Here is a 27,962-nt window from a genome sequence, read left to right as displayed (position 1 = left end):
ACCAAAAACCACTGCAGGCTGCTGGCTTCCTGGCACACCCACTAGACCCTGCAGGTTTACACTGAAAGCAAACTAACAGGGGCTGGAGGCGGTGGGTGGTGGTGGTGGTAATAAGATGGGCAAAAATAAAAGCAGAGGCTAAAGTCTGAATGACATTGAGCCAGTATGAAGGTCCTGTATGTGGGGAAGAGGACAACGTTCCCAAAGAAGAGAGAACTTAAACATCAAACACAATGGCTAGTAAGAAACATCTGACGTTTGCAGACAACACATTTTTTTAAAAAGTAAATTGTGTATCTTCTTTATATTCTTAGCTGTAGGGATACTATAGGTATCTTTAGGGAAAGTACTATATAGTTTAAGCCATTTTACCCAGTGTGCTATCACAAATACCTTGTAACCAGAACCGTGTAACAGTACCATTGGTGTATAATAATAATCACTTTCAAGCACTACAGAATCCTGAACAAAGATCCTTATGATCTATTAACCAAATGCTGAAATAGTGTTTGTGTAGTAATGAGTGGACCTTTTTAAAAAATAGCTTTTTAAATGTCTTTGAAAGTTAAAATTATGTCATATATGATAACTCTTAGTCAAAGTACAAGTTTATTCCCGAATATGCTATTCTTTCTTTGGCCATAGCGTGTAACAGAATATATTTCTGTTTAGCAGATCAAGAGGTGGCAATATTGGCAGTATAAATGATTCATCCAAGGACAACCAATGTGTCATTGTAGAGATAAAACAGAACTAGGCTGCATTCTACCAGCTCCTGACCTATGTAACATTTTTGAGAACTTTCCAATCATTTTAGGAAAACAAAGTACTTAGAAAATACAAAGAGGTTTTTTTAATAAAAGAAAATCACTTATTTTGGAAATTGCTAAATTAATCATTCTGTTGTATTTAAGAAGCTCTTTGATGTGTTCTGGTAATTAGTATTTACTGCCAGATGAATGTCTCCTGGGCATTTTAATTAACGGGTGGCTTGGCCAAAGGAGCTTCTGAGGGTAAACCTTCATAAGGGTTTATTTTTGTATTTCTCAAGAATAGCTGTCTCTTCAAAGCTCTTTAATTAGACGAGGTTTAGCAGCTAAAGCACATTATTAGAATAATTAGGCCTTGGGTGAAGAGAAATAGTGGGTCAAAGGAGCAGGTACCGTTAGAGAGAATGGCCTCTTCAAGTGGAGCATGGTGTCCACATCTGATGGACGTCCAGTTCTTCAACAGCTTGTATTCACTCCCTGTCCCTAGTTGGGGACCTTGTGTTGTTTGAAATTCATTTGACAGATCTCACCAGAATCCTAAACATACCAGAGTGTGAGCTCACTTATCACCACCTCTGAACTCCTGTAGAAAGCTGTATCCTAGTCCTTTTAACATCTAAGCTAAAGACTTCTTGTTTTCTCTTTCTTTCTACCAAATTGGTGATCTTGGCCATAATAATGATTGTTTTTGAGGGAAATGCTTCAAAGATCTTATGTGTGGGTCATCAATAACTCTAACAATTATAACAACTCCTTTGAGGGGTCTTTCTTAATAATTTAAATAAACTACTTATAACATTGTTCTTAAAATTACTAATGTATTTGGTCTCCAAAGTTTAATGTCCGTTGTGGTCAGAATGTACTTTGAATTATTTGAAAATCTGATATGTGGATGGATTGTCATTTTGCCCTCTTCTTCAAACCACCCCCACTCCATTTCTTGTCCTAAGCTCTTAATCTTGTCAGTCATTACTGGTGCATATGTTTTATCTCAAAGTTCTTCTTTGTGATGAAGAAAAGATACACCTGACTGGTCCCATGGGGGATGGAGATGGTGCCAAAACAATTGGTTAGTATTACTGAAACTACTATTAAAAAACAAAAAATAATACAGTTATATTGTCTAATTTTCCACTTTCCCACTATCTCAGGATGCTTATGATGGCAAATGTGTCTTTTTTCCAGCTAGATCAGTTGATTTAAGGATAGTGCTGATGAGCTATTACAGATTTCAAACAGAGCAAACTGTGTCACTGACATTTCTAATGCCATCAGCTGTCGTGATCCGTATATGTTGTCAGATAAAGAACTGGGTTAAGAATATGTATGTCATTGGTTCAATATAAACCTACTTCCACTATTAGAAAAATGTTATAGAACTTATGACATTGATTATATGTCAATCAATTCCTTTTTAAATATAGAGAGGATAGCCTGATTTATAGAATTAAAAAGTTTATCACATGTAAATTCTTTTGTTATACCTTAGTGACATAGCCAATGAAATTATTTCATTTAAAGTGGTAGAAACTTCACATGGTTTCCTATTGATGTTATCTGTAAAAATTAATAACATAGTTTTAAAAATATTTGGTAAGCACAATAAATGCAAATGTAAAGACGCGGGCATATTACTGTGCATTCCAGAGAATAGTCACCAAATAAGTACATTTTTATGTCAAATTGTAAACCTTTGAGAAAGCAGAAGAGATATTAGCCTAAACAGAATCCTGTATAAAGCAGGTTTTCCCCTCTCAGCAATGACTAATTTCTGTCTATTCTTTCCTAAAGTAATTGATTATTGTGACTCTGCTTTTTGACTCACCCTTTAGCACAGGAAATATTGCTGATACTTATCTTCATGTGCATGTTTGCTGTGTATATGTAATCTTTTGCAACGGAGATATGCACAGGAAGGTGTTGAGCATTACGATCCTTGAAGAAAACCATTACGTGCATCCCTCACAGCTCTTCCTTCCTTATGGTAGGGCGAGTGTATTCTTATGCATATGTATGTGTAATGGGATTTATACTTAACGAAGTTTGGGTGCTCATTACTAATGAATTTTTATAGATACAAATCAGGACTGTAAATGTCTTGTTTTCCATTTGTTTGCTTTACTTCTTTGACTCATTCATTTGCTGGGCCTGCTTGTATCACTCCTTCTGTCTACCTTTTGAAATTATACCACTGTCCCAAAACAAGAACTGACAGTATTCCTCTTCACTGCAGACCACCTGGTGGCCCATGGCAGAATGGCAGAAAAGGAGGCCCGTCGGAAGTTCAAACAGATTGTCGCAGCTGTCTATTTTTGTCACTGTCGGAATATTGTTCATCGTGATCTAAAAGCTGAAAATTTGCTACTGGATGCCAATCTGAATATCAAAATAGCAGGTGAGAAGTATGCTGAGGATGTGAAATAGGAGTGAAGCAGCTTTTCCTTGAAGGTTCTTAAAGCAAGGGATTATCTGTTTTATCTATTCAGAAAGAAGTATTATAAAAAGGATTTTTGTGTGTGTGTGGCTTGAAAATTAATAAGCTTTCAAAGTACATTGATGCTATTTTTTATGTAGTTTGGGATGCAACTAGGTTGGGAAGAAAGAAGCAAAGTAATTTTTAAATAAGGAATAAAATATAGGATAAAGTAGTAAAAAAAAAACGGATAAAATTGTGTGCCTTCTCACCTTCACTTGAGAAGGTTGATTTGTGTCACTGCTGATATAGAGCATGCTTATTCTTAAGACTGTGGTTTTATGATCATTTAAGAAGAATAGATCTTACAGTGGTTTAAAGGCAGTCCATCTCTTTTTATCCTCAAATTTCATTCACCTGCTCATCTGACAGGTGCCTAAAAAAGCACTTTTCACTGCCTCACTCTGCTCATACTTCAAGTTTAGTAAACTGTCAGCATTTGCCTATAACCAATACAAGCTCACCACCTATTGATAGAAGAAAGTGACTGCAGTTTATATAGAAACTATAAATATGAAAATAAGCCATTTTGGTTTTTCTGACAGTTTTTGGTATTGCAATGTATGTCCCTTGTCTTCCAGATAAAAAAGGACTGGAATCTCATATAGAAAACAGAACTTTAGCTAGAATATAACTGTCTTGAAAAGCCTAGGCAAGAAGCAATTCTGAAGATTTCCCTCCTTAACTGGGTGGGAGCTGAGAGTTCAAATTTATATTATATTATAGGTCAAAGTACCTATGTGAACCCTTGTAGGTTGTTGATTCTTCTGACAGTTTCTCTTGTGTACATAACTCTGCTCACTTTCCAGGCTCTACTTTTACATCCTCGGAATGTCACCTAGCCTTTTGTTTATCTGAGTTGGGCTGATTATAACTTTTATAGTTGTAAGATCTTTGAGTTCTGTATTTGCTCAGTACACAGTAGACAGGAATTAGAAGCTTTCTTTATCTTACATGAAATCATGTTTTTCCTTTGCCCTGACGTCTGGTTTATATTCTCTAAAGCTCTCTAGATGCTGACAGTGCTCACAAGGGTGGGAAGGGTGGAAAGGCCTGACAATTGCAAACCCTCTTTTGTAACTATTCATTGTAGTTTCAATTAAATTAATGGTAATAACACCTACTAAGCTTCACAGTCCTTAAAAGTATAATAAAATGCGTTAATTATCTATTGTTGCTGTAACAAATTACCACACACTTAGTGGCTTGAAACAATACAAGCTTATCTTATAGTTCTGGAGGTCAGAAATCTGAAATGAATCCTGTGGGGCTGAAACCAAGGTATTGGTGGAACTGGTTCCATCTGGAGGCTTTGGAGGATTCATCTCCTTGCCTTTTTCGGCTCATGGAGGCCTCCTGCATTCCTTGGCTCCAGGCCTTACATCACACTTCCACCTCCTGCTTCTATTGTCACATCTCCCACTCCTAATCTGATCCTCTTACTTCCCTCTTGTAAGGACCCTTGTGATTACATTGGACCCTCCTGGATGAACCAGGATGGTCTCTCCAGCTCAAGATCCTTAACCTAACCACATCTGCAAAAGAAGATAACACATCTACAAGTTCCATGGATTAGGACAAGGATGTCTTTGAAGGGCTGTTATTCAGCCTGCCACAAATGTTACTGTAGGGTTCTTTGGATTTTTGATTACGGTAGTGAGTTAAAAGAAGGCCCTCAGGGCTTCCCTGGTGGCTTCCCCGGTGGCTGAGTCTGCCTGCCGATCCAGGGGACACGGGTTCCTGCCCCGGTCCGGGAAGATCCCACATGCCGCCGAGTGGCTGGACCCGTGAGCCATGGCCGCTGAGCCTGCGTGTCCGGAGCCTGTGCTCCGAAGCGGGAGAGGCCATAGCAGTGAGAGGCCCGCGTACCACAAAAAAAAAAAAAAAAGAAGGCCCTCTTTTTCTGCTACAGTCTTATTCTACCTTCACTGACCAAAGACTAAGAAAAAATTTTTATGCTTCCTTGGTTCTTGATTTTGAATTTAGAATCATTTTGATTTAGTTAAGGGAAATTTGTATGGCTTTTAGTTTTTGCATTGAGAAGCCAAGTTTAAAAAGCAGGGGGTGGTGATAATTGAATTTAGAAACTCTACTGACAAATATTTGGGTAAGGAGATTTTTAAATACTTTTCTTTGTTAATAGTTAAAAACAAACCCATGCAGTCACAATATGAGTCTCTACCTGTTGGTGTGTAATTACAGACTCCTCGGGGTCCTGACAGCCAGCCTTGGGCTCTCTGTGTATTAATACATATACTTTGTCAAGATTTTTATTTCATTAACCTAAAGTCTGCAGTTTTATTATTTGTTCTCAGAGCAAAGCAAAGAATAAATGAGCACCCCTAGTTTTGTGCTCTGCTACAGTATCTGACATTGTCTTTGTTTGCATTCTTTCCTACATGCTATCATTACTCAGTTTCTCAGTCATTGCCTGAACTTCCCTTCCTACACATAAATTGGATAGAATACCCGTTCTCATCAGCCAGGCCTTCTTTGAACTTAATGGACCAGTGGGAGGAACGCTTCTAGTTGAAGCTGACTACAGCATGACTAATTTTAGAGAGGTAGGTTGGATGGTTCTGATGGGATAAGTTCAGATAAGTAATGAAATCAACTTTTTATTCTGAAAGCTAAAAGTAACTTTCAGATCCCTGATCTTTTCAGTAGTCTTTTTGATGAATTATTATAAATCTCAGGAAGAAAAAACTACTGTTTATGAAAGAAACACATGAGAGAGAAATGAGAGGTTTTTTATTTTATTTAAAATATTGTTAGTCTTAAGCACCTCATTTTAAAAATCATCATATATGTTATAGTAGCAAATTAACTTGGAATTAATAAAAATTCAGATCAGGAAATTTAAGGAATTCATGTTTTCCTTATCCAATATTTACCTAGTGGTTTTGATGAAAAGATTATGCATCCTGTTCAAAAGTAGTTGAATAAGTTGTTCAGGGGATGTTTGTGTTTACAGGAATTTATGTTTACTTTTTGTATGAAGTAATGTGACAATTTACATGTAATACTTGGTACTACTATAAAAATCTAGCTATTATAAAAGCCCATGTTAGCCCTCTTCAAGTGAATATGTATTCCCAGGACACGAGAGTTAAATTTCAGTTACAGATATTAAAAGATTCAACATCATTCCATTGTTTAAGAGTTTTTGTGATTAAATTCTTACCTATGAATTTTTGTTCTAGTGCTAGTTCTAGAGAGAATGAAGCCCAGGTGAATACTTTGGGTTTTTTTTTTTTTCTGGTTTTAATGCTTTCTTCTTAATGCTGGTCACAAACCTGTCTTCTGTAGAATTATTTGAAAGATGTTTCTATCATTAGTAATCCAGCATAAGCATTGATTGTTTTCAGAATAAAGAATTTTATTTCTGAAAGGCACAGTTGCCAAGTCTGGAACGAAGAATTTGTAGTGGCTATCTATAATCTTCACTGTTCTTAACAAAGGCTTTTTGCTCCGGTATGATGGAACAGAAAAAAGAAGGCTAAGAACATGACTCCCACCCTCAAGAATTTACAGTCTATTTGGGCAGCAAATGCTTAGAACTTTGAAAAGTTAAATAACACCAAAATTATGCTTTACATATATAAAAAGTACTTTGCAAAGCATTTTCACGTATATCATTTAATTTCAACGTATTTGTCATGCAAATGTGTCTTGTTTCGAAAACACTGGAGTTTCCAAAACACCTTTAACTTGCTAAAAGTTTGAATTTCTTATAAAGAGCGCTCATGCAAATTGCTTTCATGTAGAGAGTTCAACGCTGGGAAAAGAATAGGATTCTTGGTCTCTAACCTTTCACTTTGTGCCTCAGATGTGTGAGCATCCACAAAGGAGCATGTTCGGGATGGAGGAGGCACAACATGGCTCTCTCAGCACATCGATTGTATCCCTGGGTGACAGCATGGCCAACAGCTACCAAATTGCAGTTTGATACAATAGGAGAGATGTTACAGAGCACATCATGATTCATTATCACGTTAATTGTATAGTCCAGTCACCACAGGAGTTCAGAGGATGGAGAAACCACTTTAGTTTGCAGAATTTCATTAGATTACAGATGCCACAGGGACTGTAAGCATATCCCATTTATTGTACCTGTTCTGTAGTAGGTGCTCAGTAACTTTGTTGATCTGAACTTTACACAGTGGTGATGAGGACAGAAACACCCTTTTGAGAATATAGCACTTGAGGTGAGTCTTAAAGGATGAATAGAATTCTTTAAGGATAGGTGTCAAGGAGAGAATCCCAGTAGGATTAGTCGGTAAGCAAATGTTAGTAAAGCACCTGCTGTGTGCAGACACTGGGAATACAGCAGCAGATAAAATAGTCCCTCGGAACTAACATTCTGATGGGGAAAGATAGACAGTAAACACATAAACAAGCTCTCATAAGGGCTGTGAAAATGGTAATATCGAGTAGTCTGATAGAACGACTTGTGAGAGGATAACCAGGATAGTCAGAGCCTTCCAAACAGAAAGAAGAGCAAGGCAAAGGCCTGCGAGAGATGAATTCAACATATTTAGGGGGTAAGAGAAAGTTTAGCATGGCTGAGGATACTAAATAAGGCCGGGAGTGGAAAGATGGGATGAGAGAGCTGGCAAGGGCCAGTTCGTGTGGGGCCCTGTGCACATGGTGAGGACTTGGGGCTTTATTTTGGTTACAGCAGGAAGCTGAGTTGGAGAAGCATGGGCAGCAGTAGAATGCACACAGCATATCTGCAGAAAAGCTTGGTGAGAGGGAAGGATCGAGGAGGGGAGTCATGCCTGAGAAGGCAGGAAGGGGAGGTATTTGTACTAAATTGTGAAATTGTTTGAATACCAGGCTTAATAAATCAGATTCAGGGTGGATAAGGAAAAAAGGGTGGGAGTAGGGAGAGGGGACAGGAAAGCAATAGGAAGATCAGTTAAAAGGCTGTGAAATGGTAAAATCCTGCATACAGGTGGTGGCAGTGGATATGGGAAGGAAGAAAAGGGCAACAAATACAAGAGATGTTGAGCAGAGGAGGAATTTCTGGGACTGGGTAACCAGTCACATCTCTGGGCCAGGAAGAGGGAACTTCCAGTCAGAGATATGTTTAGAAATAGAGAAATCAGGTTTTCTTATTGATGGATTATATTAAGCTATCAAACTGGTGTTGCCTTATTTTTAATGGTTGATGGCACTGCTATTTAAAAGGAATTTTAATTCTTGTCCTGAAAAATTTACTAGAGAAATTTCTGTATTTATAAAAGATTGCCTAAATGTAGCTGGCTTACTCCCTGAAGCAAAGTTATTTGAAATACTCAGACGTTATGAGAATGTTTTGAAAATTGTGGAAACTTTTTTTTTTTAACCTAAGGAAGTTGGAAACTTTTTTCTTTAAATGTCGACTCCCAGAATGGTCTCCATGAGACGGTTTCCACTCCGGTGTTATTGTTTTAGTTGGCAATCAGTAGACAGCAAAGATCTGAAGTTCAGCTACAGCAAAGCCGATAATTTTGGAAAGAATTTCCACAGCACGTGGATTTGAGGTACTGTGGAAATTTTTGACCTTTAATGCAGTGAGATCTAGACTACTTCATGTTTTAAAAGTGAGAAACTAAAACATTCAGTAAGTCTATTGACCTTTCACCGCCAGTATGAATGTGCTAAGATACAGTCATATCTGTATCTCAAAACAAAGATTGGAAACCTTGGATTTCTGAGACCCCTTCCATAGCCTGGTGATTGAGAATGTCCCTGACAGGTCACAAAAAGCAGTTACGAATATTCATTGTGTCAATCCCAAATTTTATGTCATGATCCTAACACCCTTTGTTTAGGTAATCTTTCAGTACACCTCCCTGATTGATGGGTAGTAAATTGAGACCCAGAGAGGCCATGTGACTTTCCCACATTCGGGTCCTAGTAGAGCCTAGGAATCATAACGCCTCACCCTTGTGCTCTCACCCTGAAATGGTATAGGACCCTCAACTAGCAGGGGCTAAGGAACTTTAATGTATATTGACCCTTGGGAAAATGGAGTTTGGAAAATTCTCTCTTCTGAATCCTATTCCTAAGACTGGAGCTTTTACAAATGAAAAATTAATGTACCTTCATTAAAAAGGCATTTCAGGTACACATAGTTGACACACATGACACATGAAAAAATGCTCAACATCGCTAATTATTAGAGAAACACAAATCAAAACTGCAATGAGGTACCACCTCACACCAGTCAGAATGGCCATCATTAAAAAGTCGGCAGATAACCAGTGCTGGAGAGGGTTTGGAGAAAGGGGAACCCTCCTGCACTGTTGGTGGGTATGTAAATTGGTACAGCCACTATGGAAAACAGTATGGAGGTTCCTCAGAAAACTAAAAATAAAGTTACCATATGATCCAGCAATCTCACTCCTGGGCTTACATCTGGACAAAACTATAATTCAGAAAGATACATGCACCCCACAGGACAGGAATAAAGGCGCAGACATAGAGAATGGACTTGAGGACATGGAGAGGGGGAAGGGTAAGCTGGGATGAAGTGAGAGGGTGGCATGGACATATGTACGCTACCAAATGTAAAATAGATAGCCAGTGGGAGGCAGCTGCATGGCACAGGGAGATCAGCTCGGTGCTTTGTGTCCACCTAGAGGGGTGGGATAGGGAGGGTGGGAGGGGGACGCAAGAGGGAGGAGATATAGGGATATATGTGTATGTATAGCTGATTCACTTTGTTATACAGCAGAAACTAACACCATTGTAAAGCAATTATACTCCAATAAAGATGTTTAAAAAGAAAAGAGAAGAAAAGATACATGCACCCCAGTGTTCATAGCAGCACTATTTACAATAGCCTAGACATGGAAGCAACCTAAATGTCCATCGACAGCCGAATGGATAGGGAAGATGTGGTGTATATATATATATACTGGAATACTGCTCAGCCATTAAAAAAAGTAAAATAATGCCATTTTCAGCAACATGGATGGACCTGGAGATTATCATGCTACGTGAAGTAAGTCAGGAAGAGGAAGACAAGTACCATATGATGTCACTTATATGTGAAATCTAAAATATGACACAAATGAACTTATCTATGAAACAGAAACAGACTCACAGACATAGAGAACAGACTTGTGGTTGGTTGCCAAGGGGGAGGGATGGATTGGGAGTTTGGGATTAGCAGATGGCAAACTATTATATATAAAATGGATAAACAGCAAGGTTCTACTGTATAGACAGAGAAGTATATTTGATATCCTGTAATAAACCATAATGGAAAAAGAAAAAACAAGAAATAAAGTGAATATAACTATTTAATATTTTTTAAATGACAAAAATCTTATTTTATTTTTTATGACTGAATAATATTCCACTGTATACGTATACTACATTTTAAAATCCATTCATCTGTCGATGGACACTGAGGTTGTTTCCGTATCTTGGCTATTGTAAATAATGCTGCGATGAACATGAGCATGCAGATGTCTTTTTGAATTAGTGCTTTCATTTTCTTTTCTTTTCTTTTTTTTTTTTTTTGGCCACGTCACACGGCTTATGGGATTTTATTTCCCCAACCAGGGATCAAACTTGGGCTCTCAGCACTGAGAGCAAGGAGTCCTCACCACTGAACTGCCAGGGAATTTCCAGTGCTTTCATTTTCTTTGGATCAATACCTAGAAGTGGAATTGCTGGATCATATGGTAGTTCTCTTTTTAATTTTTTGAGGAACTTCTATACTGTTTTTCATAGTGGCTGCACCAGTGAACATTCCCACCAACAGTGCACAAGGGTTCCCTTTTCTCCACACCCTCACCAATACTTGTTATTTCTTGTCTTTTTGGTAATAGCCATTCTAACAGGTGTTTTGATTTGCATTTCCCTGGTGATTAGTGATGTTGAGCATCTTTTCATGTACCTCTGGGCCATCTGCATGTCTTCTTTGGGAAAATGTCTATTCAGATCTTCTGTCCATTTAAAAAATTGAATTGTTTTTTTGCTACTGAGTTGTATGAGTTTTTTATGTATTTTGGATATTAACCCCTCATCAGATATATGATTTGCAAATATTTTCTCCTATTCAGTAGGTTGCCTTTTCATTTTGTTGATAAATATAAATATTATTTATAATGAACTTTTAAGTCAATTTTAATAATGTACTAATATAAAATATTTTACTTAAATTACTTCTTTATCATAAATCACATAAAAATGACAAAGTTATTTTAAAAATTTCTTTCTTGCAAGGTTTTTAGGATAATATATTCCTTTGAAAGAAGTTTGAGAGTGAAAAAAGTTGGAAAACACCGGATACCTGTACAGTTAAGTAGGTTAGTTTTCTTTACATTCTAGTCCTAATATGACCTTGATCTTTTTAATCAGATTGAGAGATTCTCTGAGCTCTTGATAGACTCTTCTTCAGGAAAGCCCTTCTCCTCTATTACATACCAATTGCCCCTAAACTTCTGCTTAAAACTCAATTTATGCATATAATTATATAGTTAGATGTGTGATTATGTTGTTTGCCCCTTGATGCATTAATGGTCCCTCAAAAACTTGGGGCGTATCCTACTCCTATTAGCATATTTACACCTTACCTTTTAGGTGGGTTACTGTTCAGATGTTTCCTCTCATTTGAGTTATGTTTATTCTATTCTGTTAGCTTTAACCTAAGATGGTATTTTCTTGCCTGCTTAGTTTCTAGGTGACAACTGAGAATCTTATATGTGATCATACCTTCTTTTCTCCAAAAGTAGTCTTCTGCTTATCAGACCATATGCCTTAATTTTTAATTTGGAAAATATTATTGTTATACCTATATACTGTATTTCCATTTGGTATCTTTAGTTTCTGTTGAGAAGTTAAGGGGACCTTGATTCACTATGCTCTATAAAAGCCACACTAAAAATTTGTATAGGGTGCTCACCTATCAGGATTAGAAACTTACTTGATTGAATGATTGGACTATTATTTTTCTAAGTGATATGAATCACTTTAGAATCATAATTGCAATAGTATGCATTAATGTTTTCAAGAATTCCAGTGAATATTGTTTGTAGGTCTTATAGAAAAGGTCTTATTATAACCTTTTCCTTTATACATCTGCTCAATACTGAGTTTGATTAAAAGATCTCGTGTTGGCGAGGGGTTTTTGCCTTTCACAAGAAGGGTTGGGGTAGTGCTATCTATGATAGAGTGGAGGGGATTCGTTTATTACCTCATTTAAAGATAGCTGAGTTCAGTGATCCTAACTGCTAAGATATTTTTAAAACTTTGGGGGCAAATACATGTCATTCATTGAAAATACCAGTGTAATGCTGCTCCAGCATATTTGTTTTTAAACTTTCATTTTCCACGGAGGTAGTCGTCATGCTGTATGATACACGTTGCTCAGAAGTTGTGGAGAGTCAGGGGATTGCTAAGATTAAGTGATAGCTGTGGAAGAGCCCTGTATATGGTGCAATAGTAGGAGCTGCAACAGAACAGTCCTCTAATACCTAACATGTTACCAAGAAGGTACATATATTCTTTCAACCTCCTGAATATTATCTCTCCCCTCCTCCAGTTCTGACCTCCCCTGGTTCCTTAAACTAAACCAAATGCCCCCCTTCCCAAATCAGCTGATTACTTGATTTTTTTTTTTTTTTTTTTTCCCCCATGAAGGAATTTCTCTTGAGTATAAATGCTCAGGCTGCGAGTCAGTAGTTTTTGGCATTACTTCTCTATTAGCTCCTAGTTAGGAAGTTCAGCCAGAGGTTGAAGGGATTGCTAAACACTTCAGGACTTCCCAGACCCATTTTTAAGAGCAAACTAATATTGAGACTCCTGGGAACTTTGAAACTCATCCTTTGTCACTACCAGTATTTTGAGATTCACACAGTTGACTCTTGTGTTCAAATCCAAATAAAGCTTTTGGGTCACATGATTTCTGGGCTAGTAATATTGTGTAGGAAAAGCAAGGTTAGTTCCTCTTCCGTGTCATGTTTCTTAACAGTCCATATAACGGTCTAAATCCTGTTTATAAAGTGTTCTTTTACAGGTCTTGATCTTTGATTCGTCAAGTCATTTCTAGCTAGAATACCTGACAGCTTGTGGCCCACACCCCGTACTTATTAGTCCACTGAGAAGTTAATCAGGGCCCTAAATTATTTCTATTCTTGATCTTTGTCTTTAATTGCAAGTGCAGCATTGGGGTTATGAGTCCTCAGAAGCTTTCAGATTTTAAAACAGGAAAGGGGCTTCCCTAGTGGCGCAGTGGTAGAGAGTCTGCCTGCCGACGCAGAGGATACAGGTTCGTGCCCCGGTCCGGGAAGATCCCACATGCCGCGGAGCGGCTGGGCCCGTGAGCCATGGCCGCTGAGCCTGCGCGTCCGGAGCCTGTGCTCCGCAACGGGAGAGGCCACAACAGTGCGAGGCCCGCGTACCGCAAAAAAAAACCAGGAAGGATCTTGTCTCGGTGTTTTCTGGTGAGGTGGTTTATTTAGGATAAGTAAGTATTTTCCCACTTCACGTTTTTCCTCTGCCCCGTACTTCCAAGCTGCTTACTTATCACAGTAAGGAAGTGAAATAAAGCACAAGTTACTCCTGAAGGGATTGGCTGCCCCTTGTAGCTGTACTACGGTATTACCTTCACAGACACTGTGAACATTTGGAACTGGCTGCAGGCTGCACCTAATCTGTTATATCTGCTTGGGGTTGCTCCTTGGTCAGCCAAAAAAGAAGTCAAGGGTATTACTCTGAGGTGGTGGGCCAAGTAAGAAAATTTCCTGTTGCAGTTGCCCTGATTTTTAAATTTGTGCCACCCGTTCCCTCTTTCCCCTTGCCGCATAGACATACCCAGTTGTTGATATACTTAACTTTTAGGGCTACAGTATCACTGCTGCGTATAGCCCCAGCCTCCTGATCTTGCCTAGAACAAAGGATTTCAAGTCTCAAAATGGATAGTAAAGCTCTGGTATTTAAACCATCCCTAGAAGACAGACATATGGTTCCAATTAGTCTGCTGCTCTGTATTAAGGGGCTGTAAGATACCGTTCTAGCCTGCAGACAAATGCTAACCAACCAGGGTGTTGGGGGTTGGAAAAGAGACCTAACAAATTATGTTAGTAGCCACTTATGAGTGGAGAAATAAATGACCATAGGCCACATGAAGAGAACAACTCCACCCATATGGCTTCTGTTGTGTGGGTGTGAGTATTCACTTCAACCAGTTTCTTCTCTTGTTTCTCCCTTTCCTTCCGTAACTCTTTAGAATAGTCATCACTTTAATGTTGATTCTGTAGGTCATAGTTTTTTTCCTGTTGCCAATAAATAAAGAGGAAGGGATATAAAGTATCTTTATGGCATCTTTGTACCTGAGAATTTTCTGAAACTAACTGCTCAATGTTTTAGTTATCATTCAAGTCTTTATTTTTAAAACAAAAAATTTTAATACAGAATAATAAAGCAATAATATAAGCATACTATAGGAAATTTAAAGAACAACAAAAGATTCTTAAGTACTCAAACTGGAATCTCACCTCCAAAACTTAGCATTATCATTTTGAATGCATTTCTTTTTTTTTCTATAGTCACTGTATGTACAATTTCACGTGTAGTTTTTATCCTTTATGGTATGTCAAATATTTTCCCTGTGCTGCTCCATGTAATCATTTTTAATGATTGCATATCAAATAGATATAACATAATTTACTTAGTCTCTCCCATATTGTTGTAAGAGCACAGAAATTCTTGATAGAACTTCCTATCAAGAATTTGTGTTTATTCCCCCCCTTCCTTTCTTTGACATTATCAGTACACTTCAAAACTACAGAGTTTATATACTTATCATTTTGAACATGCACTGAATCTGTTCTCTTCTTTGCCTTAAGTTTCTGTGTTATTTTTGTTGTTCTTGTTCTCGTTTTTTATTCTTGTGGACATTGCCCTGCTTCTGCGTTTCCCTTTGTACTGCACCAGCGTTCTCCATCCTTTGCCTTGTGATGCCGCCGTGTGAGCTTGTGATGCTGTAGTTTATTTTACTTGTGCCCCCTGGTTAGAACCATCCTGGGCTGACATGAGCTGGGGCCATGCAGCACTTTAGTATTCCTTAGGACGGTGGTTCTGGAAAGCTAAAAGAAAATAGTGGCTGAATACAGAGTGCCTGAGGTGATAAAGACATGTTTAGGCTCTGTCCATCCACTGGCGTCTTACCTCTGGAATTTGAATAATTAAAATGTTATAAGCAGGAAAAAAAATATCTTTTAGTTAGGGGAGAGTTAAGATTATTTATCAGAAAGATTTGCCAAGATTAGGTTAACTCTCAGTTACCTACATGTTTTTTTTTGTTTTTTTTGTTTTGTTTTGTTCTGTTTTTTACTATCCCATTTTTTTTGAGTTTTTTCCCTCCCCTCTCTTCTGGCCGTCCATGTTTTTTGATTTGCTAGTATATCAAGCCTGTTTATCTTAAGTTAGACATATGGAAGGAAAAGAAGGAAAATCTAAGTCTCTTCAGTGTTGTTCTTTGATAGCAGCTCTTGTTCAGTTAGGGGAGACAGTGACAGTATAGACAAAAATTGATTTTTAAACTATGAGTAAGGCATCTTAGTCCATTCGGGCTGCAATAATAAAATACCACAGACTAGGTGGCTTATACACAACAGAAGTTTATTGCTCACAGTTCCAGGCTGGGAGGTCTAAGCTCAAGGCACCAGCATGACTGCCTTCTGGTGAAGGCCCTCTTCCTGGTTCATAGCTAGAGCCTGCTCAGTGTGTCCTCACATGGTGGCAGGGGCTAGAGGTCTCTCTGGAGCCTCCTTTATAAGGCACTAATCCCACTCATGAGGGTTCCACCCTCATGACCTAATCGATTCCCAAAGCTCCCACGTTCTAATACCATCACCTTGAGAATTAGGATTTCAACATGTGAATTTTGGGGGCACATTCAGACCATAACATAATGTAGGCCATCTTTGTCTCTTAATATGAGTTACTGAGAAGTAGTTATTTTATTAGTATAACACTAATACTAATATTTTTAAGCAAGTGAACTGCTTATCATTTATACCTAACTGCTTTTATATTATGACAGCAATTATATATCATTAAAATATTTACTACTTTTGGGCCTCCCTGGTGGCGCAGTGGTTGGGGGTCCGCCTGCCGATGCAGGGGACGCGGGTTCGTGCCCCGGTCTGGGAGGATCCCACGTGCCGCGGAGCGGCTGGGCCGCGAGCTGTGGCCGCTGAGCTTGCGCGTCCGGCAACGGGAAAGCCACGACAGTGAGAGGCCCACATATCGCAAAAAAAATATATATATATATATTTACTACTTTTAAATTGTTTTTAACTACAACTCTAAACTCTATCATTATATATCACATCTTCATAGTTTGCTCTTCTTCAAATAGGATTATTGCTGTTTTCAACAAAAACTTCACTGGGATTCCTGTTTCAGCAAGTAACTCCCAGTTCCTACCCTCTTAGCTGTTCTCTAAGGGCAGCTCTGAGTTCTCATACCTTTATCCCTTTTTATTTTTTATTATTAATTTTTTGATGTGGATCATTTTTTAAAATTTATTTTTGGCTGCATTGGGTCTTCGTTGCTGTCCGTGGGCTTTCTCTAGCTGCAGTGAGTGGGGCTACTCTTTGTTGCAGTGTGCAGGCTTCTTACTGTGGTGGTTTCTCTTGTTGTGGAGCAGGGGCTTTAGGCGTGCGGGCTTCAGTAGTTGTGGCGCAGTTTTTTCTGTCTAGTATTCCATGACAGAAGTATACCACAAGTTACTTTTCCATTTTATCCATTGATGGATATTTGGATTGCTTTTAGTTTGGAGCTCTTACTAACAGTTGCGATGAACATTGCATTGTTAAACATTAATGTGCATTCTTAAACTTGTAAGAGTATAAACTGAGGAGTAAAGTTGCTAGGTTGTACTATATGTCTGTTTTCAGATTTTACTGGGTGATGCTAAACTGGTGTGTCAGTTTGTGTGAGGGTTCCCATTCCTGCATGTCTTCACCAGTGCTGTGTATTCTTTTTAAAATTTGTTATTGGAGTATAGTTGATTTACAATGCTGTGTTAGTTTCAGGTGTACAGCAAAGTGAATCAACTATACATATACACATATCCACTCCCCTTCAGATTCTTTTCCCATATTGGCCATTACAGAGCATTGAGTAGAGTTCCCTGTGCTATACAGTAGGTCCCTATTAGCTATCCACTTCTGTATAGTAGTGTGTAGTGCTGGGTATTATTACACATCATAATTTTTGTCAGTTTGGTGAGTGTGTAATGGTTATCTCATTGTGGTTTTAGTTTTTAATTTTGTCTTTAATAATGAGACTGAACTCCTTTTCATGTCTTTGGCCCTTTTTGTGAAGTGTCTGCTTAAGTAAGTCTTTTGCCCATTTTTCTACTGGGTTGTCTGTCTTACTGATTTATAGGAGTTTTTGTTTCAATAATGATATGAGTCTTTTGTCTTATTTATTTATTTATTTTTGCGGTACACGGGCCTCTCACTGTCGTGGCCTCTCCTGTTGCGGAGCATAGGCTCCAGATGCACAGGCTCAGGGGCCACGGCTTACGGGCCCAGCCGCTCCGCGGCACGTGGGATCTTCCTGGACCGGGGCATGAACCCATGTCCCCGGCATCGGCAGGCGGACTCTCAACCACTGCACCACCAGGGAAGCCCGAGTCTTTTGTTTTATGGGTTACAAACAACTTCTCTCATTTCGTGATTTCTCATTTCACTCTCTCTTTCAATGAATAGACATTTTAGTATAATTTTGTTATGAGCAAGACAGACTTTATTTTTTAAATTTTATTTATTTATTTTTATACAGCAGGTTCTTATTAGTTATCTGTTTTATACATATTAGTGTATATATGTCAATCCCAATATCCCAATTCTTCCCACCCTCCGCCCTGCTTTCCCCCCCTTGGTGTCTGTACGTTTCTTCTCTATGTCTGTGTCTCTATTTCTGCCTTGCAAATGGGTTCATCTGTACCATTTTTCTAGATTCTGCATATATGTGTTAATATACAATATTTGTTTTTCTCTTTCTGACTTACTTCACTCTGTATGACAGCCTCTAGATCCATTCACGTCTCTACAAATGACCCAATTTCATTCCTTTTTATGGCTGAGTAATATTCCATTGTATATATGTGCCACATCTTATTTATCCATTCGTCTGTCGATGGACATTTAGGTTGCTTCCATGACCTGACTGTTGTAAATAGTGCTGCTATGAACATTGGGGTGCATGTGTCTTTTTGAATTATGGTTTTCTCTGGGTATATGCCCAGTAGTGGGATTGCTGGGTCATATGGTAATTCTGTTTTTCGTTTTTTAAGGAACCTCCATACTGTTCTCCATAGTGGTTGTATCAATTTACATTCCCACCAACAGTGCAAGAGGGTTCCCTTTTCTCCACACCCTCTCCAGCATTTGTTGTTTGTAGATTTTCTGATGATGCCCATTCTAACTTGTGTGAGGTGATGCCTCGTTGTAGTTTTGATTTGCATTTCTCTAATGATTAATGATGTTCAGCAGCTTCTCATGTGCTTCCTGGCCTAGACATTTTAGTATAATTTTAATGTAACTGAATTTACCATCCTTTCCTTTATGATTTGTGCCTTTTGTTTCTTGTTTAAGAAATTCTTCCATCCCCTAAGGCTATAAAGATAGTCTCCTTTATTGTTTTATAAAAAACTTTGTAGTTTTACCTTTTACATTAAGTCTGTGATCCACCTGGAATTAATTTTAGGATATGATGTGAGGAAGGTGTCCTATTTAATTTTTTCCCATATGGAAAATCAGATGTACCTATGCCACTTACTGAGAAATTCATCCTTTCCTCAGTGATATACAGTGCCTACTCTTCTTTTCAGTGCACTGTTTTTAAAGCAACTTGTAAAGAAGCAGTATGTCTCAAGCCCTGTATGCCTTTGGGAATTACATAAGCAGAACAAAGCGTTGGCAGTCAAGAAGAAGATGAAAAACAGTAGAATATAATACCTAAGGAATTTGGAAGTTGTATAAAAATAGTTATGGGATGTACATTTACCTAAATATAAACATATACCTGATGCTGAAAGCACAGTGTGGATGTGGGCTTTGAGGGCATCCAGGCTGGAATTATAGGCTGGGCCTTGTTCTTAGTAAGTTTTGGGGTTTGTTTAAACTTTAAATTTGAGCATGTTACTTAATGACCCTCACTTGCCCAGACATAAAACAAAAATAACGCTCATCTCAATGAGATAATGAATACATGGTACCAAAACACAGCACTTGACAGAGTGTCCCTTGAAAAATGGCTGTTTATTCCACAGAATTCAAAGTGCTGCACAAATGGGAAAACTGTGGCACTGAGATGAAGCAGGGCAGCCCAGTATACTTGGCTCTCCAGGGTCCTTGCCACTCAGCTGTGTGGCCACATTGCTCGTTTCTAAGTACCCTGAACAAATTTACTCATAGTTCAGAATTATTATTTATTGGTTGTCATCCAACTTAGTAAGAAAGGCCTTATTTTATTCATGGTGTGACATTCTGGATGATTCATAATGAATCTAGGTTATGTTCTTTGTTCATTCCTATGACTTAGCATTAAGACAGATTAACTAACAAAAATTCTGAGGGGAAATTATACCACTTCTAGTCTCGAGTAATTACATGTGATACAGTTTTCCCTCAGATAAAAGTTGCATAGTACTTGGATGACATTATATGGATGCTGCAGACCACCTTTTCCTTCTTTGAAATGTTTTTCTCCTCTCTCAGCTTTCTTATTAGAATGATATATTTCTCTCTCCCTTTTGCTCCTTTTTCTTTCTATTCCTGCACCTATAGCATAGGAATTACCTATGGGTGTTTCCTAAGCCTTGATTCCCAGCCATCCTTTTTTCTCCACTTATTCTTTCAAAAAACTTTTTTATCCATTCATTACTACAGCTCATTTCATCAGAACATCTTCGCTTGAATTTCTTCGCCCCTTCTTAAACTCAATCCATGACCAAAAAAAATTTTTTTCTTCCCAAATCAACTACTCTCTACTTTTCACTCCTTTTCATCCCATGTATTATTATCTGTCCTCAAGTACTGTCCAGTCTTTTTTCAAAATAATTTTTGAGTTGTCTTTCTCATTTTCACTGTTTCTGCTTTCTCACAGGCCTTCCACTTCACGTCACACTTAATCTAGTCTTGCTTTCAGGTTAATTTTACTGCATCTGCCCGTACCAGAAGTTCTAACGACTCATCACTGTAAGAGTGGCTCTCAAACCTCTTTGGAAAGAGTTGTTTTATCTGTTTACATTCAGATGTCTAAATTATTTCCAGGAGATCCAGTAGGTCTGAAGTAAGGTTTGTGGATCACTGTAAATACATTGGTGATTCTGATGTATACACAGGGTTGAAAATCAATGGTTGGAAGAGGACAGGGGATGGGATGGGTAGTGCTTATGATTAGATGTAATTATTAAGATAGCAGTTTTCTGTTTGGGTGGTGGGTTCAGGGGTGCTCACTGCATAACGAAAAATAAGTAACTACTTCTAAAAGAAAGCGTAGGGGTAAATCTTTGTGACCTTGGGTTAGGCAATGATTTCTCAGATATGACACCGAGAGCATAAGTTACAAAAGAAAATCTAGGTAAGTTGGACTTCATCAAAATTGAAAACTTCTGTGCATCAAAGGACACTATCAAGAAAGTGAACAGGGCTTCCCTGGTGGCGCAGTGGTTGAGAATCTGCCTGCTAATGCAGGGGACATGGGTTCGAGCCCTGGTCGGGGAGGATCCCACATGCCGCGGAGCAACTAGGCCTGTGAGCCACAACTACTGAGCCTGCGCATCTGGAGCCTGTGCTCTGCAACAAGAGAGGCCGCGATAGTGAGAGGCCCGCGCACCATGATGAAGAGTGGCCCCTGCTTGCCACAACTAGAGAAAGCTCGCGTGCAGCAACGAAGACCCAATGCAGCCAAAAATTTAAAAAAAAAAAAAAAGTGTTGGGAAGGATGTGGATAAATTGGAACTCTTGTACATTGTTGATGGGAATATAAAGTGTTGCAGCCACTTCAGATAATGGTTTGTGCAGTTCCTGAGAAGACCAAACATGGAGTTACCATATGACTCAGCAGTTCCACTACTAGGTATATACCCAAGAGAAATGAAAACATACATCCACAAAAAAACTTATGTGAATGTTCATAGCAACATTATTCATAGTACCAAAAAAAAAAAAAAAAAAAGAATCAACCTGAATATCCATCAACTGATGAATGGATACATAAAATGTGGTGTGTCGTTACCATTGAATATTATTCAGCAATTAAAAAAGAATGAACTAGTGATAGATGCTACAATGTGTATGAACCTTGAAAACATTGTGCTAATTGAAAGAAGCCAGTCACAAAAGACCACATATTGTATGATTCCTTTTCTATGTAATGTCCAGAATAGTCAAATCCATAGAGACAGAAAGTTGATTAGTGATTGTCTAGGGCGGAGGCATTGCTGGGAGAGTTGAGGGAGGAGAAATGGAGAGTGACTGCTAATTGGTACAGGGTTTCCTTTTAGGTTGATGAAAATGTTCTAAAATTGATTGAGGTAATGGTGTACAACTCTATGAATACACTAAAAACCACTGCAAGTACACTTTAAATGGGTGAATTTTATATAGTAAGGCTATAGAAAAAAAGTCTAAATAAAAGCAGGCCACATGTGGAGCAATGGTGAGAATGTGCCAGGAACCAAAGATTATAATTAATTCATAATCAAATTCTTTGTATCTGAAATTTAATAAAATTTGTAAACTTGGGAAAAATAGAAGAAAAGGAAAGAAAGAAAAGTCCACATGGTGAAATCTAGGGTCCTTGTTCTATCATTTAAAGCTATATTTTGTCTGGCCTGTTGCTACTGTGTAATGTTATTTTTTGCCATATACCTCTGGTGAACCCTACTTCATACCCAGGCAGTTTCTTTATTGTTGCTTCAACTTAGCACACTAGTTCCAAATGATCTGCCTTTACTCTGCTTTTGCCCAGCCACCACTTAGAAAACCCTTTCCATATCCCCCTCTGCTTCTCTAGCTCCAATCCACTCAACTTAAGTTCTGCTTTCTTTTTGAGTCCTTCCATAGGAACATATCTTTTCTGCCTTTGGTTCTTTCGTAGGAACCAACACATTGCTCTACTGATTGGAAGGGTTCCAGAAGTACATGTTAAATACATGAGTGAAGATAATGGAGGAACTTGGAGACTGTGAAAGAGACATTAGGAATAAGAAGCTTTAGTAAAGACTGAAAGACATTTGGCTCAGCTACTGAGCCAAAATAAGATGAACAAGTCCATTCCAACAAGTGTCATAGCAAGCATGGCAAAATAAATTTTGCTTAAATGTGCAACACTTTAGGGTTAGGAGTAAGAACAATACTTGGAATGATTAGAGGAGACCCCATGACAGGTTTACAAGACTAAAGAGTTTTTGCTTTCTGTAATAGGAAATAGGAGCGAGCTGCTGGTGGGGGGTTTCTTGTTGAATCTTACTGAAATCTTGCTGTCAGTCATTGGGTCTAGCTGTTGAGGGCAGCTGTGTGGCTGTAACATGCTCTGGAAGCAGGTGTTTCCCCCGATGTGGCATCTCTAGATGTCAGGCCCTGATCATGTCATTCATTCCTGCACACTCATTTCTCATATAAACACCTAATAGCAATCTAAGCCTATAACCATCGCTGAAGATGGTTTTCTTTAATATTGTTTCCTTTGTAAAGATTTCCTGTTTGGTAGGCTAAAAAACAAGCTCGCGCCATTAAGTCTGTGCCTTCTCCTGCCCGACAGAGTAAAATCATACAAAGGTTACTAATTGTAGATAGAGCATTCATTGTTCAAAATGACAGATTTCCTATGTACTTTAAGCTGCTTATTAGGAAGTTTTAAAATCAAGTGGTTTTAATTCATTGCCTGCCCTGTTGCATTCTCCATTCAAAACACAAGCAGAATACTCCATGACTCTTCTGGACTTTGCTATCCAATCACACCAGTGTCAGAGTCCATTAGTTATTACAGACTCCATCAGCACATCTTCCTCGCTCTGCAGAGAAGGCTAGTCGTGGGAAAGGACCCGGTGAAGGTCTTTGCCAACCAATTAAAAGATATATCAAGAGCCCTCTTTCTAGATAATTCCCAAAGATACCTGCTCTGCTGAATCTCATTTGTTGGGATTTTTAGCAACCTATCCCCAGTCTCTTAAGGAAAACAGGTTTCAGTGCATGCAGACTTTAACTTATAAATTAAAAGTACTGGGTTTCCAAAGTTGTAGGTTAGTTGGTAGGGCTTTAATTGCAGTTGCACTCATAGTTAACATTTGTTAAGTACCTACTGTGTTTAAATTAAAGAGTATGCTAGGTAATGTGAGAGAGTCAGAGATGAAACAGGTATTTTTAAGGAACTAGGGAGAGAGGGGGTAGACCTCTACTAGAGAGATAGGATATTTTTAAGGAGCTAGAAGAATAGGATATTTATATATGTAAATACCCAAAATAAAGGAGAAGTGCAAAGTAATAAGGGAGTGCAGAGATGGTAGGCGGAGGACATTTCTTATAGGAGATTCAGGAAGACTTGGCAGAAGAGGCATTTATTTTGCATTGATGAACAAGAGTATTGGATTTCTCTCCTTGAAGTAGCTATAGTGATTCTGATGATGGCTCTGACCTCTAAGCCCCTTGTGATCATTAAGTTTTTTATAACTTTAGGAGGGCTGGCTGGGAGGTAGAGGCTCTAGTAGCTGGCCAGCTGCCAGTCAGTATGAAAAGGCTCCAGTAGCCAGGAGGTGACAAGAGGATTGGCCCAGTGATTTTATTGCAGTTTTATTGCAGTTTAATTTAGTGACCCTTTCTTGAGTCCCTGCTATGTATGAAAACACGGTGTGGAGACTAAGATAAATAAAATGATATCCCTCCCATTTACTAACTAGTGGAGGGTATAAACAGATAATACAACTAAGTATAGCATGAGGCAGAGTTGTAATTGGACTGTAGAGGTATAAGCAAAGGGCCATGGAAGCACAGAGGAGGAAGCCACTGGCCTGGTATTTTGTGGTGGGAGTCAGTTAAGGCTTCATACAGGAAGTAATATTTGACTGGGCCTTGAAAATGAGTGCTCTTTCAAATGTGGCAGGGAGGGGAAAAAGCATGGCACGGAGAGTAAGTAGCATAAGAGAGGCACATAAACACAAGCTATGCATAGTCTAGTGATGCTGGAATGGCTAGGAGTGAGTTGGAAAGGTTGGGTGGAGCTGGGTCATGAGGACCTTAAGTGACAATGCTAAGAGAGCTAGACTGTTCTGTAAGCAGAAGGGAGCCACCGAATGTTTTTGAGCAAGGAGGCAGCACGATGTGATTTGTGTCACGTTCACTGGGCTATGAATGGGTGGCTTAGAGGGAAATGAAATAGAGGGTAGTAAGCAAGAGCATCAGTCGAGGTCAGAGATGATAAGAGTGTGAACTGAGGTGGGAGGAATGGAACTGGAAAGAAGGAGGTAGGTTCAAGACACACTTACAGGGTGGAAGCAGTAAAAGCCGTACCTCCGGTTTGAAATGGAGATGAGAAGGAGCAAGGAGCGAAGACTCCAGTGCTCCTGGTGACGCAAAGGTAGTGCCATGAATGAACATGGGAACATTGCTGGAAGAGCACATTTGCCTTTGGAAAATGGGGAGTTTGAGATGTTTCTTCCCAGGCAAGTACTGGAAGTTCTTGTCAGGAACTTAAGCATGGTACCAGGGCCAAAGATACAAGTTTGGAGAATCATTACCAAACAAATGAGAGTGGAAGCTGTGGGACCAGAAGAGCTGGCCCTGAGAAAATAAAGGGCAAGGAGCGATAGTCAAAATCAGCGCATGCTTTACTAGAAAACACCTTCTGGAGAAGGTAGGAAGAAGAAAAGCAAATAGCAAAAGGGGGCAGAGTTGTCAATGAGAGTAAAAGTAGGAAAGGGAGGAGTGTTTCCGAGAGTAGGGAGGTGCCCAGAGTCTTCAGCTGCTGGGACTATGGGAATGTGGTAGGCCTGGGGGCAGGAGGGAGCTCTAGCCTGTCATACCTGCACGTTGTTCCTCTAAATATCTATGTGCATGAAAGTATTTATAAGTCAGCGAGACTCTATCCTTTGCCTGCCATCCTTGTTCATTTTCTTTTGGTATTCCTCCCCAAACCGCACCCCTCCTATCTCCCGTCAACTCTCTTCAGACAGTGGGAGGGGGAGAAATGAAGGGGGGAAGTTGAAGCACGAAAGGAGTTGAACTTAAAATATTAAGTGTTTGTGGTTTGTTTGTAAATAAGTTGCATATTCTTTATTTTGAATAAGCCACCTTAATGATAATAAAGTCACTTTGTCTAATTGTTAAGTTCACTATATCTCTAATGGTCGTAAATGTGTTTGTCATAAGAAGTAAAAGTAATCTGAAAATCCTGGGTCCAGGTGAGTAGACTTAACATGTATTTACCGATTCTGACGTGGTCTTAATATCAATCATTATCCAATTTTATTTTTGTTCGTAAATAAATACCACTCACCTCACTCAGTCCAGATTTATGAAGGAAACGGTGCTGGTTTTGCTGACATAAACCAATCATATTTACTTTTAGTTAACCGTGTGTCTTTTGCATTCCAGCCCATCTGTATCTCTATTTCACTATTACTTTAAATTTAAACAGCTGGTTATATAATTTCTAAAGGTTCTCTTTTCGTGTTTGATATTCAGACTTAAGGATCCAGAACCTTTATTCTATTGACTAGAAACTAGTATTCACTGGGTAAAGATAACATGAGTTATATCCATTTGTCTTTCTAGATTTTGGCTTCAGTAACCTCTTCACTCCTGGGCAGCTGCTAAAGACCTGGTGTGGCAGCCCTCCCTATGCTGCACCTGAACTCTTTGAAGGAAAGGAATATGATGGGCCCAAAGTGGACATCTGGGTATGTGACTGCCTTCCCTTATACCCCATAGTATTAGTTACCCTTGACTGATGACAGCTGTCCTCATCCTGGACAACACGTAGTACTGCACTAGAACTGATCACCTGTTCTTTGAATTCCCAATTCTTGGTGCAGTCTGTTCTTCAACCTTTGTCTTATGGACTGAGCCACGTAGTTCAACCTCCCCCTTCGCACTGCAAAAAAAAAAAAAAAAAAAAAATCCCTAGGGCAAGCTTGGATGGGTACCCTTGCCAAGAACAGAAATTCTTTCTGTTGTTGCCACTTGCCTTCTCTCATAACTGAGAGAAATTCTAGTTATGTTCCCAAAAAGTAATGTCTGGAAGCAAAGAAGAATGCTGACTATTCTAAAGATGATTGGCCTTGACAATGCCCCATATTATTTCTCATAAAAAAAGAAGAAAAAGTTTGTTCCATTATCTCGTGCATGACTCACCATTATCTTCATACACATACTATAATGGCCTTTTTTGTTTCCTCTGATGTGACTAATTGTACGTGCTCTCTGTTTGGGATGCAGAGCCTCGGAGTCGTCCTCTATGTGCTTGTGTGTGGTGCCCTGCCATTTGATGGGAGCACACTGCAGAATCTGCGGGCCCGGGTGTTGAGTGGAAAGTTCCGCATCCCATTTTTTATGTCCACAGGTAAGGGAGTTGCCATCACACAGCTATGACTGGGTTCATGGAACATTAGACATGCTAAGTTATCCAAGGAATTGAGTGACAGAGTATAAGTTGCCCATTTAACCACCTTTTTTGGCTCCAGTTTGCTGAATTGACACCTCCAGAGGCAAGGTTCTATAGGAACAGAGCATCTAGGCTTTGGCATCAGATAACCCTCCTGAGTTTGGCTCTGGGCTCTACATAGGACTACCAGTGTGGTGTGGCAGACTACTACGTCTTTCTGAGCTTCAGTTTCCTCATCAATAAATGGCTGACAGTTTTGTGAGGGCTCCTACTATGAGAACTAAATTAAATAATGTGTGTAAAGTTAATAGGTCCATCGCATAGTAGCAGTAATCGTAGTAGTTTCACCCCTGTCTTCACCTCATCTCTCACCCTTTTTCAGGATGATATTTCTATTTACTGGGGCCCCATTGAGATGTGGTAATAAATGCCAAGGATAAAGCAGGCTTTGCATCTTAATCTTGCTGCTACTACATTTCCTGCCTCTATGACATTTATCCCCCAGACTCAGAAAGTACTTTTTAAATGAGTGGGCAATAGGGTAAGTAGCTCTTAGAAGAATTTAACACTGAAGACAGACACCAGACACCCAGAATCTACAGTGTTTCATCACCATCTATGTGCACTTAAGAAAAGAGCATTTTGGAGACAATGCTGTAAGCAGTCTATTTAGTTTTGCTTCAACATGATTTCACTTTAAGGAACAACATACAGAGTGTATGTCCACTGGGTTGGCAACATAGTATAAGCACGTGGGAATTATGTTTTACAATAAATGAGAATTGCATCTAGAATAAATTTCAGAAATTTTATTTCTAAAATGCATTTTAGAAAAAAGCTGTGAGAAAAATAAAATAGAGAAGGGGTGTGAGGGATGGCGGGTGGGTGGTTACTTGGAAAGGTATGTCAGGGAACCCCTTCACTGAGAAGTCAACATTTCAGCGAAGGCTTGAAGAAGGCAAGGGCATGAGCAGTGCAGTCCAAGGAAGAGCTTTCCAGGCTGAGGGGACGGCAGGTAGAAAGGCCCCAGCGAGGGAGCATGACTGAGTGTCTAAGGAACAGGGTGGAAGCCTCTGTGCTGGAAAGGAATGAGT

General features: G+C 39.1%; 1 protein-coding gene across 1 annotated transcript in view; it reads left to right on the top strand.

The window, feature by feature from the left end:
- Positions 1-26,855, top strand: part of LOC103071055 (serine/threonine-protein kinase SIK3-like) — a 189,839-nt gene extending 162,984 nt beyond the window's left edge. Inside the window, exons 5-7 of the mRNA XM_007446914.1 lie at positions 3,004-3,165; positions 26,040-26,164; positions 26,703-26,855. Of these exons, the coding sequence (XP_007446976.1) occupies positions 3,004-3,165; positions 26,040-26,164; positions 26,703-26,855 (440 nt within the window). The remainder of the gene's footprint in view (positions 1-3,003; positions 3,166-26,039; positions 26,165-26,702) is intronic.
- Positions 26,856-27,962: the final 1,107 nt, after the last annotated feature.

The sequence above is a fragment of the Lipotes vexillifer genome, unplaced genomic scaffold (assembly GCF_000442215.2).
Source record: "Lipotes vexillifer unplaced genomic scaffold, Lipotes_vexillifer_v1.1 scaffold1634, whole genome shotgun sequence".
Lineage (NCBI taxonomy): Eukaryota > Metazoa > Chordata > Mammalia > Artiodactyla > Lipotidae > Lipotes > Lipotes vexillifer.
Note: the sequence above shows the minus strand (reverse complement) of the source record. Positions and strands in the feature narration are given on the sequence as shown.